Here is a 16,913-nt window from a genome sequence, read left to right on the forward strand (position 1 = left end):
CTATGCGTACAGGCTAGTAAAGTGCAAAGCTATGTATTTGTGTAGATTAGGAAATAAGCTATGTTGTTTATATACACTTCAACATTCAGAAGGAATTTAAGAAATAATTAAATTTAAGAAATTAAATTTGCCTAGGAGACCAGAAGTGCCAGCGACATTTGGTGTTACTTTAAAGACTGAGATTACAAGTATTACTGTTAAAATAATTAAGTGATTTCTCCTATTTTAAATTTCCTCATGACAAAACTGGTGAATGAGAGAGTCTAGTTACCCATAAGGCCTATATTTAATAAAAAATTAAAAAAAAAAGACCATGGAACTGGTTGTCTAATTCAGTTCAGCTCTTTATTTAGCAGCTGCTGCCACCTAAAAGAAAGCAGTATGTTCTTGATACTAGAATGCGTTTGTACCATATGTGATTAAGTATTTTTAAGAGAATAATTATTCTTTTAGAATGAATAATCAAAAGCTCTTTTTCAAAGCAGTCTAGCTCAGCATTATCACATTAAAATCAGTTAGAAAGCACTACTGAACTTACACATCAGTCAGGCTCTCCACACACAGATTGGTGAAACAATGATCTCAACCCTAAGTATTTTAGAAATTTTAATTACTACCAAAACTTTGAGGGATGTTTCAGCATTCTACAGTAGTTTAAAGCTGTCCTCACTGCAGCCAGGCCAGCCCAACTGCAAATACTTTTGAAAACCCTTACCAGTCCTAATATGAAATGTGAGTTAACATGACTCTGTCAGGTAACTATCACAACACGTACCTGAACATGAAACACCTACCCACCCAGCTGAGAAATCTGTCCCAGTAACAAGGATCTTTGGTTTCAAGACACATTCATACCCCATCCAGTACCATGAATAAATGTCTTCTTTTTATTTTTGCTATTACTTCAGCAACAACAACTCGATGAAACACCAGAAATACTAATACCCACAAAATGACTTGCAACTACGGGATAATACATTAAGCTTCCAATCCAGGCTAACGTACACCTACCCCAAGAGCGACAACTGTTACAAAGCCCAGGAATAACCCACACCCTCTGGCCAGCCAAACCCCAAGAGGCAAGTCTTCTGGTAACAACACAGACCGACAGATGAACAGTAACTTGAGGAAAACACAGTAGTTAGGCAAGATCTATGTAGTTTAGCTAGATCCATGTCTGAAAAGTTAAATACTTTCATCTGATCTTCATTTTCTATTTATCAGAAAGATAAAACAATTATGCAGTTATTGTCACATCTTGATAGAGGGTGGTTCATGAGTCAAAAAAAAAAATATCAAATACAGGTATCCTGTGCTCACTTTGATCTATTCCTAAACCTTCCTTAGATAAATTAATAAGGTCATCTTTGCTACAGAATTGGAAAAATGATGTTAAATTTTTGGAAGAAACTTAACTAAGCAGGCCACCTTGCTATATCCTGCATTTTTAAAGGTATGAGACATCAAGTTCAGCTGAGCGTAATATGAGGAAGGGATAGACACCAAGCAGCACCTGAAAGTAACTAACTTAATCCCTTTCATTCTCCTGCAGACTTCATTAGTGAAGGTTAAGTGGCTTTTAATTTGGATTCCAAGCTTGCAATGTGAAGAACCTACCTAGGGAAGCAAGCAAACAAACTTATGGCCTATTGCAGAAATAGGATTTGAGCCGTTCCAAGGAAACAGGTAAGAATAAGAAGCCAAGTGCAATGGAGAAATGATTGATTAATCCAGAATAAAACAAGATGTTTTGTAGTGCTCTAACCAAACATCAGAACACAGAGGAACTATTTTAATGGATTAGACCAGATGTCTGCCTAGTCCAGCATGCATCATACCACATAATGCACTCCGCAGTAGACAGATGTGAAGTAATCTACCTTCCACATTAAATCTCAATCTCATTTGAAACACACAGATTGGCTTAAACCATAATCTAGAAAATAAAGCTAAGTATAACAGTACAGTAAGAGTTGAGAGCATTCTATCTTTGTAGAATTCTGTGTCCTAACACCCCTCCCTATTAATAAAAATAAAAATTTGTAGAAACTACTACAGAAGTAAAAATTTTCTACATGAAAAAGGAATAAAATCATTAGAAGACATTTTTATATGGAAACAGTATGTATAATGACCAGTGTAAGAAAGGTAAACTGAAATGCAAAATTTTTACATGATAAAAAGATATGTTTTCCATAAAGCATAATTAATATACAGAAGCACTTGACATAGCATATTCTCAAAGCTAAGAGTTTAGAAAGATTGAAAATACCTTATAAGCAAACAAGGAGAAGAATAGCACTTCCATACCAGTAATCTGTGCTGCTATAAAGCATGGGTAAATTACCTTTAATATCTCTTTAATGCAGTCTTCTCATTTGAAAATTAGAAATAACAGTATTTCAAAATGGAAAGATAAGACTTAGCTATTGTTTGTGTATTCTGGAATTGTGTTTCTCTGACAAATCCAGGAATAAAAACATGGTGTTTTTGCAAAACTGAAACAGCAAGTATAATATAGTCATACCAGCTAAATCAGCTTATGTGGTTTGAACAGTGTTCAGTCCTCCTGTAATGGCTTTGCTCTCCCTGCGTGAACACAGAAAAAATCAGATGTGTGTAAAATGCAGGTTCTGGAGCTAGACTCCTGGATCTCCTCAAGAGTAGTCCATATCCGACAAAGCATGAGGACATAGGAAGTACACAGGATGCACCGTGAGCAAGAACATTCCCTAGCTACTACTACATTTTCTGTGCTTCAAACAGCGTCAGAAACCAAAGTTTAAGGGGGAAAACCAGAAACTTTTTCCAGACCCTACCTTCTATGCCCTTTCTTAAAAATGGGAACCATAAATTTGTTTCACTTGCTTTCCCCAAGCCCCACGAATCTCTGAAAACTTTTGGTGTTATCTTTTTGACTCTTTACGTTTTAATTCTTCATCTGGTTTCTCCGAACAGGAGGGACCCACAGATTACAGCTGCAAAATGGCTAGACAGGCACTGCAAAATTTAAATGGATATGTATCAGGACACGCAATGAAACATGATTTCAGTGCAATCTCATGGAATTGATGCGTTTATGAGAAAGTGACTGACTACCTAGCTGAAATGGACAGATGTGAATAAGCTCATGTCAAGGTTAAAAATAAAAAGCAAATACTGTAAGGCTGCAAATTTAAAGATTAAAGCAGTGAACGCAATATAAATGTAACTTTATGTACTAATACAGAAACAGTGGGTAAGTTCTATCACATTTTATATAAAGTTACTGACAAAGATAGGCATAGGTGGATGAAGTCCGTAGGAAAGTTGACGAAGTCGAATGGTGGCCACTGGAGATGCATTCCCTGTTCCGTGGTGCAGTCAGAGCCGATCAGCTGTGCTTAGCACAGTGTTGCACAGCAGATGAAACAGATCACCTGCCTTGTGGACAAATTTAATGTATAATAAACTTCTTGGTGTGGTTTTGGGGGTTCAGAGACAGCAAGCTTGAAACAGACAGGGAGTTGAAGAACCTTAAGCCAATCTACTCAGAAATAGCCTTCGTGGTATTTTTTTTTTTTTCCAGAGTTCAAGAGCATTTCATGTAGTTATCACTTTTTTTCACCTTGAATGGTTCTAAAATCCAAAGTCAGTTCTACGGATAATGCATCTTCATTAAACATGGAGCCACTTCTGAGGTAGAAAAGCACATGCACAGCAGCTAACAGCAGGCAAGGAAAATGAGCTTTTGGTTCAGGAAGCTAGATAATTTATGTATGGTGCTGTGGGATATTAAATATTCAGAAAAACTGTCATTATCTTGGTTTCATCCTCACAATGTTAATAACTTGAATTTTCATAAATTATTTGGGTGGTTTTGTTTTCTTGTGGGGTGGAAAAGACCTTCACAGTGTTTTGTTACAATAGGAAAGACCCCTGTACCTAGAGGATTCTTACCACTCAGGAAGAAACACAAAACTTGAGTTTCATGACAAACTTATCTCAACATACACACACAGTCAGAGCCATTGTTAATCTGTCCTGAATAGGAGGAAAAACACTTGGCACCTACGCTAGAGAGACCCTGGCAGAATAGCACGTGTGAGATGCAAGGCATGCAGCAGGCTGTCCCTCTGCAGCCTCCAGACTCTTTAGGGCTCCGGGGACAGGTCAAGCAGCACCTGTGGGTCACCCCCTGAGCCATCAGCCTCATGGTGCAGTTTTTATTCCAACCTCAAATCTATTTTTTTTCCCATTCTGGACAAAGTAGGTTGAGGTTTCTCACGTGAGGGGAACCCCTGTCCACCGCTCTGCTCTGCTCTTCACCACCACCACCTTTGCCCCGTGCAGGCAGGCAGGTGCGTGGTGCAGGCTGCCCCACCAGCCTCTTGCAGGGCTGCCCCCCACATTTCGTGTGGGCTGGCTGGGGGTTGCCAGCCTGGCTGGGGGGCTCTCCTTGGGACAGGGCTCCCCCCTTTGACAGGGCTTGAGAGCCTGGGGCTTCTCCCCCTTCCCCTGCCTGAAGGGTCACCCCCCACTACCATTTACCCCCTGGAAGGTGCCCCTCACCTCAAGGCACGGGGCCTTGCCCCTCCTTCCCCAGCTCCCTGGGCAGGGGGCTCCCGCCCCGGACCCCTTCTCCCCCTCAGCCAGGAGGCGCTCCCCTCCGGCTCCCCGGAGAGCAGGGCTCCGAGCGAGGCAGCCCCTCTCCTCCCCTCTGCTGCCAGCAGCAGCCCTCACCCCCTGCAGAAAGGGATGGAGGGGGGGGGGTCTGTCTCTTCCTCTCTTCCCCTCTCCCCCCGCCCAGGCGCCTGCGGCCGGCACTGACCCGTCTCTGCCGTCCTGCTCCTCTCCGCCATATTTGTTGTCATCCCCCCCGCTCCCCCCCACCCGGCGCGAGACGCTGCCCGCGCGTCGCCATGGCAACACACGTCACCGCCAGGGGAGTCCCGCGCCCCCCCCCCCCCTCCTTCCCTCCCTCCTTCCCTCCCCATGCCACCCGCAGGCCGCCATGTTGCGGCGCTGACAGGGCCCGGCCCCGCCCCGCCCCGGGGAGAGCCTGCCCGCTGCCCCCGGGGGGAGCTGGGCTCTGAGGGGGGCTCGTTACCGAGGTGCGCGGACCCCCGCCGCCTCCACGGGGGAGCAATTACAGCCTGGGGGCCCCGGGGAGAGCGGGGGGTTAGGGTTTGGGTCGCCCCATAGGGGCAGAGCCCGCCCGCTCCTGGTTTCAGGGTGATGAGCTCAGGTGGAGCGCGGGCAGTACCTGAAGGCAGCCTTCATAGCTCTGTGGCCACCCCACCCCGCCCCAAAATTCAGCGCATGAGTCTGCTCATGTGGAAGTTATGGCGATTTTTTTTTATGTTTTTCTCTTTTTTTTTTTTAAGGCAGCCCAGTGGGGAGCTTCATTATGTGTGTGTGTGTTACCCGTCTGTTTCCATCCCCCAGACCTAGCAGGTGAATCTGACCATATGGCAAATACAGTGAGGCTTCCAGGGGACGGGAGGGTTTCTGCCTGTGTGTGTGTGTGTTCGCAGGCCCACTGGGTGACACTCACCATGTGGCGAATACAGCGATGAGGTCTTTGGTGCAAAGGGGCTAATTATGTGTGTGTTTCCCAAAAGACCCAGCGTGCTGGGTTTGATGATGCATGTCTCACTAATGCAAGGCTGAGATGGAAGCTTCATCGTATGTCCTCAGCGCATACAAACTCCAAGTTCTCAGAAGCAAGGCTAGCCATCGGACGAGCATGGTATTAAAAGCGCAATCATCAAGTCCTAGAATCATGTATATTTGCATACATGGACAGACATGGGGGGAGATCATAGAATCATAGAATGGCTTGTATTGGAAGGGACCTGAAAGACCATCTAATTCCAGTCCCGCTGCCATGGGCCAGGACACCTTCCACTCTAGACCAGGTTGTGCAAAGCCCTATCCAGCCTGGCCTTGAACACCTCCAGGGATGGGGCCTCCACAGCTTGCCTGGGCAACCTGTTCCAGTGCCTCACCACCCTCATAGTAAAGGATTTATTCCGAATATCTAATCTAAATCTACCATTTTTTTAGTTTGGAGCCATTCCTCTTTGCCTGTCACTACACCCCCTGACAAATGGAAACATTTATGTGTCTGTTTATTTACATCTAGTAAATTAACATAACCACTTCACAGAGACCAATGACCAGTTAGTGAAACACTCCAAGCCTAAAAATCAGGGGAAGTGAAATTGTATATTTCTCCATCTAACGTGTTGTTATTTAAACATCACTTCACCTCCCTATCTTCCTGTTGGGCATGTGCTTTTTCTGCTCCAGTGTAACTCCTCTTAACAAGGTACTGACTTGGGTAATGCCTGCAGGTTCTACACACCTATATTTTTCTGTAGTCTGTTACCTCCTCATCATTTCTATTTCTCCCTGCCCTTTGCAGCATCCCAGCCTTCTTTCAGTTCATACTTCTCTGGTTGTTTCTACAGCATCTGTTTTTTAGGTTATCTTCTGCTGTTTCCTTTCTTTTTCAGTGGTGCTTAGGTCTCTTCATCTAGTTCTTTTCACTCAGTGTATTTCTGTATGATGGCCACAGTCACAAGTTTTCAAATATAGCCATGTTCCTATGCCAATGACGTGAAACACCTATCTGAAGTATTGCACTAAGGACACTTTGTGATGGTGTCAGAAGATCTTTTGGAGCAAGCATATTGTTCTTTGCTTTGTGTCAGCATTTAAAAGTCATCAAGGGCCACCGAGATTCAAGCTCTGGAAAATATTTTTTATACTTTTATCTCTTCAGCCTTCATAAGCTGTGGGTGGACACTAGGATATTGCAAAGCCTGATTTGTCTCACTGCTGACAGAGAACTACAGTGAGCCCCCCATCCTCTCCCTCATACCGTTTCCCCAGGCTAGCTAATCACCCAGGCCCTGTTTGTTGCTTGGCAAATGATCCTGGGAGACCTCTCTTCAGAATATGCTGCACGTACTCTCTTCTGTTCATTCACACCTCATGGCTGATTGTGTATATTAAATGTTCTGCATATCCGTTGAGAAACATCAGCACCAATTCAAGCTTAGCATAGACAAAAACATCTTTATGTTATCTTCTGGACCTCTCCGTGTATGCACATTATAGTACCTCCTGCACATCTGTTGTAAAAACTATAGACCTAACCTGATTGCTTCTCTTCCTCTTTATTTGCCTAGCTGCTATCAAGTCTGGCTTTCTCTTTGTCTGTGAGAAGATACAGACCATATCTATCTCGGTAGTTAGGATGCTTTTTTTGTTTATGGTCATCCTTTACCCTGTCTGTTACAACCTCTTTTATTTAGGTTCCCTGGTAGCCATGTCCCAGACCTTAAAATATTTTTTCATAATACTCAGCTGTTCGTTGTTTTTATCTAAACTTTTTTTTTTTTTTTTTTTTTTTTTTTCCAGGTCTTACACAGTTTTGTCTGCTACTCTAGTCTGGTTTCTTATCATGTCCCCAAGTCCCCTATCCCCTTTGTTCTACTTGCTATTCCAGCTTTAGTGTCCCCTCATCCATATTTCATTCCTATCTATTAATACTCATAGAGCATTTTTCATCTGCAAATTTCTAAGAATTAAGTGCCCGTGGAGAAACCTTCCATATCAGTTCTTCACATGACCTCTTTATTCACATTTTTCTGAGAGACTTCCTTCTATGGTGACCACAAATATTAATCCAAAGGCCTTTTGCATCCAACTGCCATTCTATCAGATACCTGCAAGAATGTGTATTGAATTCAAAGACATCTGGGGGAAAGCATTTTTTTCAGTCAAATTAGCTCTTCTGAGTTAACACTCTTGAAAAACCTAGAAATGCCACAGTCAGGTTTTTTTTAGTCTGAGTTTAATGCTATGTTATAGTCACCTCACCAAGCTGAAACGGTGTTAAATATAGATGATATGCAGTCTTTCCAAAAACAGTAAGCTAATTTGACTAGAGAAAAGAACTCGAAAGTTCATATAGAAAGTTCATCTGAAAAGAGAAGTATACCTGAATGGTGTAACTTCAAGAATAAGGACTGAAGAATGAGGGAAAGAGTGATCAGGAAAAACACTTGCTCCTTTTCATTTGCACATTTTTATAGCATCTGAAAAGACGTTAGGGTGCTCTTTATTACAAAGATGTCTTTGGTCACTGCCCTTCCAGAGCTAATAATCTAATTTTGAATATCACAAAACAACAGAACGCCATTACAAAACACTTCTGCACTGGTTACCTTCACATTCATTGTTTCAGCCATATTCCTTATTTCAATGTATCCTTCCTCCTTCAACATCTCAGCAAGCAGAAGCTGCTTCACTTTTATGGTTCTTCACAGCTTATTCCCACCCTATCATCTTTTAATATCCTATAGAGAAATCAACGTCTTCCCCCCACACATTTCATTCAGTAATAACTCTCTACTTGTTACATTTTCAAACCAGCACCTTCATGCTTTCCCTCACTGCTGCTTCTCACTCCCACTCACCTAATTTTCCTCCTTCAAATCCCTCCCTAAAAATCTCCTATGCTGTGATGTCTACTGAAGGAATGATAATGAATAGTCAGCTGTGTGCCAAGATTACTGTCTGTCATGGTGACTAGTGTTGTCTTATTCTGATCTCTGTCTGTCTCTTGCATCCACGTCTTGTGCTGGACTGAAAGTGACTTGAGTCAGGCCCCCTGTTTTTGCCGTGTTAGGTATGGGTTCTGGAGTGGACTCTTAAAAACCATTATATAAACAAATAAAAATAAATTGAGATAATGGAAATACAAATGGAAATGCTGGCCAAACCTGGGAAGATTAAGCAATTATTCAGTTATGATTCATCAGCTTAGACAAATTTACATAAAAATTAATGTGACTGACAACTCCATTACAAATATTGAGAAAGAAATTATTTTTCTAAATATGGATTTGTGCTATCTTTATTTATTTATAATCTACAGGGACTTGTGAAGCATATTTTACTTTTTTATTCTTGCTTGTATTTAAAATATTAGATATTCCATTGTTTTATTTATCTTTTGTTGCAGCCCATAAGAATATAAGAAAACATAATACCACGAGAGCAAAGACTGACAGGAAAAAAAAAATCTGATCACTTTTTTTTTTTTTTTTAACATGAGGATAATTCAAATATGTTGACAATAGATTGATTTGCATTATGTATTCAATACTTTCGATTCAACTAGAGGTGGCTGCTGTCAATATATATCTGTTGAAACCTCAAAGATCTTCCAGGAAAATCAATAAAAATCCAATTTTACAATCCTGATAATTTCACAGTGTTTAAAAAATTTGCAAATAAAAAAGAAGGAAAGTAAGAAAACTTCTTATACATAACAAAAAGCCCACTAAGTTGCATTATGGATTTTTCATGAATTGTTTTTAAGTAACTGCTAAGGCTGGATTAGAATAGAAAATTAAAGTATTAATGCAGAAGTTTTGCATGCTTTTCACACACCCCAGATACAGTACAGTGTATGAAAGATAATGTTCTTCAAAGTAGGGATTTAAAAATCCAGGTGTAATTATGTCATATAATACTTCTTTTACACTATTTTCCTAGTGTAGAATAAAGCAGTGCATGCATTTGTGTACATATAGTACTTCAGCTTTGACTTCTGTCAGATAAAAGGCCTCAACGTTTCTGCTAGAAATAGGCCATCAACATTGGCTGTGGAGGCACAGTAGAGTAGGTGCAGTCCAAATCAAAGAAAAGGAAAAAAAAAAAAAAAAAGTCTGTTCAAGTTTTTAGCCAGGATGTTATGGTCTGCAGGATTCAGACAGAAATTATAATCTGATAATATGATTTTTAAAAATAAAATAAAAAAGAGGGAGAGACAAAATGAAAAATCAAAACCTAGATTCCTAGACTGAGGCAACAAAATTGAAGTGAATTTTAAAACATGTATGTGTACATGGTAGAGAAGTGCTGTAATCTTATTATTTGTAAACTCAATCCACTCTTTCTGTTCCCCTAGCATTTACTACTGCAATTTTTATGTAATGTATAAAAACAGATTGTAATTTCTTCTATCAGGACAGTATCTTTAATGTATCAATGTATTAAAATAATATCACCTCTTGCATTTTTCTGTAGTATTTCTAAGCATAGGAAAAATTAAAATGCAGCTCGTTTGGATAGGTCAGAGTGTGTCTCCTCTCATTCAATGCGTGACTTCAGAAATAATCAAAAAGTTACCCTGAGATAACTGATGTGAAACATGAGACATCATGATCACAAAACTTGGATCAATTTGTGCCCGTGCTGGCAAAGCATCATCTCATTTCACTCCTGAAAATATTTTCTAATTTTACATTTTATGGCTACTTTGAACTATTTTTTCCTAATGATTGTCCTCAAGGATGTGCATCAGCATCATGTAATTACATGGGGAAACAGTCCGCCTGAAGGAACCCACTCTGTAAATTACAACTCTACTGTGTACAGACAGTGTGCAACTCGTGACTCTGGGATTCTTTTCCACTCTTCCACAAGCGCTTTTGAGCTTGTAAAAGCAGGGTACCACCAACACGCAGCACTTTCTCAAATATAGCTTTTTACTGTCCCTTTAAGTGGTGCAGAGCTATGTTGAGGGGTTGGTGTGAATGTATGCCCTGCATTTGATGAGAAAAGGAAAGACGTCCAAGGGAAAGGCCAGTACCAGACACTTGGGTGCAGAATAGAAAAAGAAATGTTACCCAAGGACAGGAGCAAACCCTTGTTATTGCAAGATCAATATTTTAGAATTATTTTCAGGAAATAAAGAACCTTCATTTTTAAGTTCCTATTGGAAAGGTATATACATACACAGAAGAAAAGTGAACTTTATTTGGGAAAGATGAAAGGTTAAATCAGTTCTCTTGGCATTTGAACATCTGCATAATTTTCAAACCTTAAGTGTAATGTATACTCTGGTACTTTGTCGATGTTTCTGAAGGTTTGACATGATTCTGATACAGTCCTTGGAGGAATTTACTTAAGAACACAATAACCTTATGTTAGCTTAAGCATGGCAACAGACACAATAAAATCCCAGTACAAAAAGGCCTTTTTCAGTTTTCACATTTGTGAAATACACCAGATCATGGTAAACATCTGGCACACCCCAATCTGCACTTGTCTTCCCTAGGATATTTTTGACATGCTAAGTGACTAGGAACTATCATTTTCTCCTATCATATAGGCCTATGAGTACTCACATAGTAGTGAAGTAGATCTACACTAATGCAAGCCACATGGACTAGCAATGGTCTTTTTTTATTATTATTTTATTTTAAATGAATCCAAGGAATGAATTCAAAGGCTGCAGGTAGATTGCCTGTGGTAGTTAAGTTCACATGTGGGCTTGAGATCAGTGCACTAAGAGGTTCAAGGCGGTCAGCTATCAAGCTCCTAGTTCACCTTGTGCTTTGTTTTTGTGCTGTACTTGTGCAGGAACATTTTTGGTTTGCCAATTATTCCATAAATCATGTAGTGCCACCTAAAGAAGTCCTTTTAGTGCAAAATATTATCAATTTTAGCCTTAATAACAGTACAATAAAGAAAACTCAAGTCCATAGCTGCACTCTAAACAGCTTAGAAACAGGGTAACAGCAAGTCAGAGCCATTCCCACTGGAATCCAGGGTACAGAGTAAAGCAAAATATGGGGCCTATCAAATCTAACCACCTTCCCTCAAGAGTATAGGTTCTTTGGTTAATATAGTCCTAAATACTAATACTAAATACTAAATCCTTCTGCTATGGCAGAAGAATGTGAACTCAAGAGAAAAAGGTCATTATTCCCCTAAGGACAATGTGGTAAGTGATGATGGCAAGATAATCAGGGATTAGTGCCCCCATGCAGACTCCAGCCTGACCATCTCGAGACAGGTAAAAGACTAAAGAGTGGAGACAGCACAGGTTGGGACAGCTGACGCTGATTGTTCCAGAAACTGTACCAAAATTAAAATGGGTGACAGAGTTGCTCATAAACCAGAGGCAGTATCTGCAATGTGACGTTCTCTATAGAGGAGGGTTTTCAAGTCAATTCCATCTTTGCTTAAAATTCTGTACTGAAAACTGCAGGACTGAACAGCAGGTAACCACACCAGCCACCCCGTTATGCCATCCTGACAGGGGTCATACCTGACTTTGCATCATTTGAGAAGCCCACTTTGTAGAGGAAAGAACTGATTTGGTTTCCCAAGTCTCAAGCTCACCTCACAAACATCAAGACCTTCCTGATATATAGTCCTGATGTTTGTGGGGTAAACTTGAGATTTACAGTAAGCAAAAACTTTTAAAGGAGCAAATGCAACCAGTCAGTGAACCAGAAAGGGATAGAAATGTTGGTAAAATGTCCCAGTATAGCATTGTGCTCTTACAGAGATTTACACAATAGGCAGGATTTAAAGCAAACACAAGAATAGATGCTATTTAATTAGGACCTTCACAGAAAAACATCTGGTATAATTGGTTAAGGGGAAGTCTATACTCAGGCAACATTTATTAGGATATAAACAATGTCCAATTGTAAAAGCTAATTAAACAGCAAGCTAAGGTAACAGAGTTTTGCCTGCATGACTGGGATATAAGGTTTATAAACCATGCTGTTACGGGACAATAGCAAGAACAAATAATTGTCTATCCAAAAAGTCAATTATGCCCTTCTCTTAGTAATAACATGCTCCAGAGGTCAGAGAATACTTTTTTCTTTAAGTAATATAGCCAGTTTTCCATAGAGATTGAAGCTTGATTACTGTTCAGTGTTTGTGAGGAAGCTGAAAGCAGCAAAAACAGCCTGATGGATATTCCACCCTACTCTGAAGTACGCTATTAGTCTGTCACTGTGAAGCACTTGGCACCCTCATGCCCTTTGTTTTCGCAGTGCAAATTGTTTGATTTTGTGCCATCTGGCCTATAGTAGTTTCTGAGTAACTCGTATCAGTGACCACATATTATCACAGAGTTTCCTTTTAATGAAAGTTCATTCACACGTAATACAGATATGTATATATCTATATATAAATAGATAGATAGATAGATATTTTGTTAAGCTAATGCAAGTTTATTGGCAGTTGCATACACATCCATGTAGCTGCAAGTTCATTGACAAATGCATCTCGCAGAGCTTCTTCAGAACTTCTGTAATTGTTGGCAGCCTGGGCTTACCTAAACCCCACAGATAGCCTCCAGGTTACTTGTAGGAAAGCCTCAAACTTCTGCAGCATCTCTGGCTCTATTTCTACTTGGCAGCACCACATCTGCCACAATAACCCATTCTAATGCAACCTCCATAAAGAAGAAGCTTTCTTCTTTCTTATCTTCTTGGTACTGGTAGCATGATACATCACTGCAAACTGGAAGGAAAAGAAGAGATTTAGAGGCCAGGCATATACTCTTCTGTAAAGAGAGGGGAGTGTTTTTCCTTGTATGTTACTCTGTGCACTGATATAATCCATGGGGATTGAGAAGTACCATTTGTACCATGAAGCACCATGAACAACTAATAACAAATTATCTCCCCAAAAGTCCCTTTCCAAACCAATGATGTCCATGAGAGCTTTACCATCTTTCATGTGAACAGTGTTAAGACATAATTTTTTCTTATTAGCTCTCTCGACTCAGAATAGGCTAAAGCACGTTCTCTGTACTTTCCAGCTATTGCCGTCAAACAACCTCAATCTGTGAGAAGGCTGCATACCGAGCAGTCGTATGCAAAGGCACAGAAATCTTATTCAGGTTAATAGCCTTTAAAAGCACACATAATTTTCTCAGAAGCCAAGGATCTACAGCAACCCAAGTGGAAAAACTAACTTTAATTTTTTTTATGTTTCTTTTTAATCCATAGCCTCTAGTAATATGAACAGTAGGTATAAAACTACACAAAACGGTAAATGTTTTCACAATAATTTTTACTTTTAATAATTTAATTTGCTGCATTTTAAGTTTGAAAGTAGCAAGGACAATTTCAAAAGAAAACTTCAAAAACAAGATACAACCAAAGACTTTTTCAGGATGAAAGAACACATGTAAGGAGGATCAAGACCTTACAGTGAGATCAGCTATTAGCTAATTAAATATGTGACTAAAATTCATCATTTTAAATAACAGACATATTGATGGTGAGCAATCTGGTAGGCAAACAAATGATAGTGGATTTTTTTTCATATCTTCAGAGAGAAACATTTATCTTAATAAGATTCACTATGCCATAATACATGTGGAATAAGTCAATGTCTACTAATTAAAGGACACTGTCAACCTGATTTTATAAACAGCTAATTAAAATATGTAGCATCTAATAGAGCACTTCTTGCAAAGTATGCTCTGTTTAAAAAATACATTCCTGTAAAAGTAACTTGTTTTTCCATTCCCTTGTGTTTGCTTTTTAATTGGTTTTTCAACATAGAAGGATCTGCTGAACTAAGGCTCTATTTCTGTATCAAGTTCCATTAATGCACACCCCTGTACTTATGCAGAAGCCGAATGATTTGTTGGTCTAAATGGCTATATAAGAAAACAATGACACTAATCCTAAGGATTGCTGTTGTTGCTTTTTCAAGGATGACAAGGTTTTCTCTTTCTGTTTTTGGGTGGATTTTAGATAATCTATGTGTTACCTGAAACTGTAAAATTATCAAGAAGGAATGTGATTTTCATACTGATGAGGAATCTTTAACCTTCCATTTTATAAATTAAATTAGCTTCTAAGAAAAAGCAGGCTTCTCTATTTCTTATTCTTATTCTGTATGTAGCTTTTTCAAGAGAAAGAAGTTGTTGCAGATCTGTCAGCAAGGCTCTGGGAGTAGGAGGATGTTTGGATTTCCGGCATATTGCAACACAGTTCTTGGCCACCAGCAAAGCTATGTGTGTGAATCTCATTTTATATCCGTTGTTTGCAATACCACATATTTTAAGAGACATTTGAAACAGTGTCTGTACTCCTAATTCTAGATAAGTAATCACAAATCATTCCCTAAAGGAAGCTGAGAGGGCAGAATAAAGATACCTTCACATATCCCATGTCATGAGAGACTGTGGATGACTGATGCTGTCATAGAAATTAAGTAAAACCTGTTGTATCTTGAACAATTTCAGCCTGTACTCAAAGTTCTTAGTTCAAAGCAGCCTATTGTTTGCAATGCTTGCTTCCTCTTTCCAGATTGAGATTTAACGGTATTTTCTATGACATACTTTTTGCCTTAAAACATTATTAGCCAGCTAATCTTATTAGTCCATTCTTAAACCTATTTTAAAATGTGTCTTTTTGTGGTGCAGGAATCTCATACAGTAAATTATGAAATTAGAAATCTGGGTTTGCCAATTAGTTTTATACCTAGAAGTATATGCAGCTCATCTTCAATTCATATTTGCCTTATTTTTTCTCTAGAGATCATCCAAGGCACCACTCCCACCACTTCCCCTTCTCATCTGTCTCCAGCCAATAGACAGAAAACATCACCTTTCCAAGCAAGGCATATGTAACATCCTTCAGAATACATCACAGCAGGTCCTTAACCAGCTGGAGGAATCACTGTGGGAAGAGCACGAGGTCCCTCCTGCCCTGGGCAGCATGAAACAAGCTTGGGATTTCTAACAGCAGATGTGATTTTAGCAAGTGTTAACATGCTAACACGTAATATGTTAACTTACACATTGTAAACACACCCTTTGCTGTCATGTAATATGTGCCCTTTGGTAGGTAAGTGCACAGCACATCCTGAATGATAATGAAAGTTCAGTGGCTGACCACCAAGGCTTTGACCATCTCTACAGAAGACAGTAACTTGAAATCAACCCTCCTCATTGTAAGTAATTCTAGAATAACAAATTAACTGAGAGATGTATTGCCAAGGGAGTTGGGGGCTGAAAAGGGGGTAGAGGGGAGGTCTAAAATTCTTTTTACTCTTGTATAACTGTAGGCATTCTGCAGCGTTAACAGGAGTAAAAACTTGGTTTAGTCATTAACATAATCAGGTATGAATCAAAGAAACCTCAGGAGATGCTTGTGTTGAGAAAGCAGATATTATTTTCACACAAACAAGCATTTTTCTCATCCCAACTTCATCTTAATGCATGATGATCTTTAATAAACAAAACCATTATTTTGAATTGTATCAGGAAATTTCCATCTTTCATATTGCTCAAACAAAATATACTAAAACGCTAAAAGCATTTTGTTTTGTTATACACACGTCTAACGTGTTCATTGCCACAATGCAAGACTGTAAATGCCAAAAAAGTGAAGCAGCGATCTGATTCTAAAATGCCAGTGCTTTCCAAGCTGTCACCAATCTTGGAAAATTTCCCCAGTAGCACGTGGAGATCAATAACTGTTTATAGACTTTTCAGTCCCAGTTTATAGGGAGCATGTAACTACGGACTATGTCAAATCTCTTAACTATGACGTGAAAGTCAGATTTCACACTCAAATCCACCCAAAAGCCCATAATGCTAAAGAAAGGCAAGAAGGATGATCCAGAGAACTGTTGGCCTGTCAGCATCTGCTCCTGTGGGAAAATAATGCTGCACATCCTCGGGAATGTGAAGGAAGAGAAGGCAGCATGGATTTACCAAGGTTTGCCATGCTTGAAAGGAATGTGAATTTTGAAACGTTCTCATGATAAACAAAACCAACTTACATTACTTCATTTCATGAAGTCAGACATAGAGGAGCTAGTGTCCTCTTACAGCCTTAGGTTTCATCTCTTTACAGTTACGTTCATATTGTAAACTCCCTGGTTAGCAAGAGGAGTCCTCAAAATGAACAATAATACTACAGTAGAGTCATTTGTTACATAATTGAACATTCTAAATGTGACAGTATTTAGCAAATTGTAGAAACATATACTGGAAATGAATCATATATTTTCTTCCTAATTCCTTTAGTAAGAGTGTGTAAACATGTTAAATTGTGCAGTTTCACATCCGAGGTCTG

The 16,913-nt window shown here is 39.6% G+C and overlaps 1 protein-coding gene across 7 annotated transcripts in view; it reads right to left on the bottom strand.

The window, feature by feature from the left end:
- Window positions 1-4,869, bottom strand: part of BEND5 (BEN domain containing 5) — a 923,615-nt gene extending 918,746 nt beyond the window's left edge. For 3 of the 7 annotated variants that reach the window (XM_038182817.2, XM_038182813.2, XM_038182815.2), the window contains exon 1: window positions 776-983. In XM_038182817.2, the coding sequence (XP_038038745.2) occupies window positions 776-860 (85 nt within the window). In that variant the 5' untranslated portion in view covers window positions 861-983. Of the gene's footprint in view, window positions 1-775; window positions 987-4,810 lie in introns of those variants that run through there. The other 4 variants (XM_038182814.2, XM_038182816.2, XM_027463542.3 and 1 more) reach the window with 3 other exon arrangements.
- Window positions 4,870-16,913: the final 12,044 nt, after the last annotated feature.

The sequence above is a fragment of the Anas platyrhynchos genome, chromosome 8 (genome assembly GCF_047663525.1).
Source record: "Anas platyrhynchos isolate ZD024472 breed Pekin duck chromosome 8, IASCAAS_PekinDuck_T2T, whole genome shotgun sequence".
NCBI lineage: Eukaryota > Metazoa > Chordata > Aves > Anseriformes > Anatidae > Anas > Anas platyrhynchos.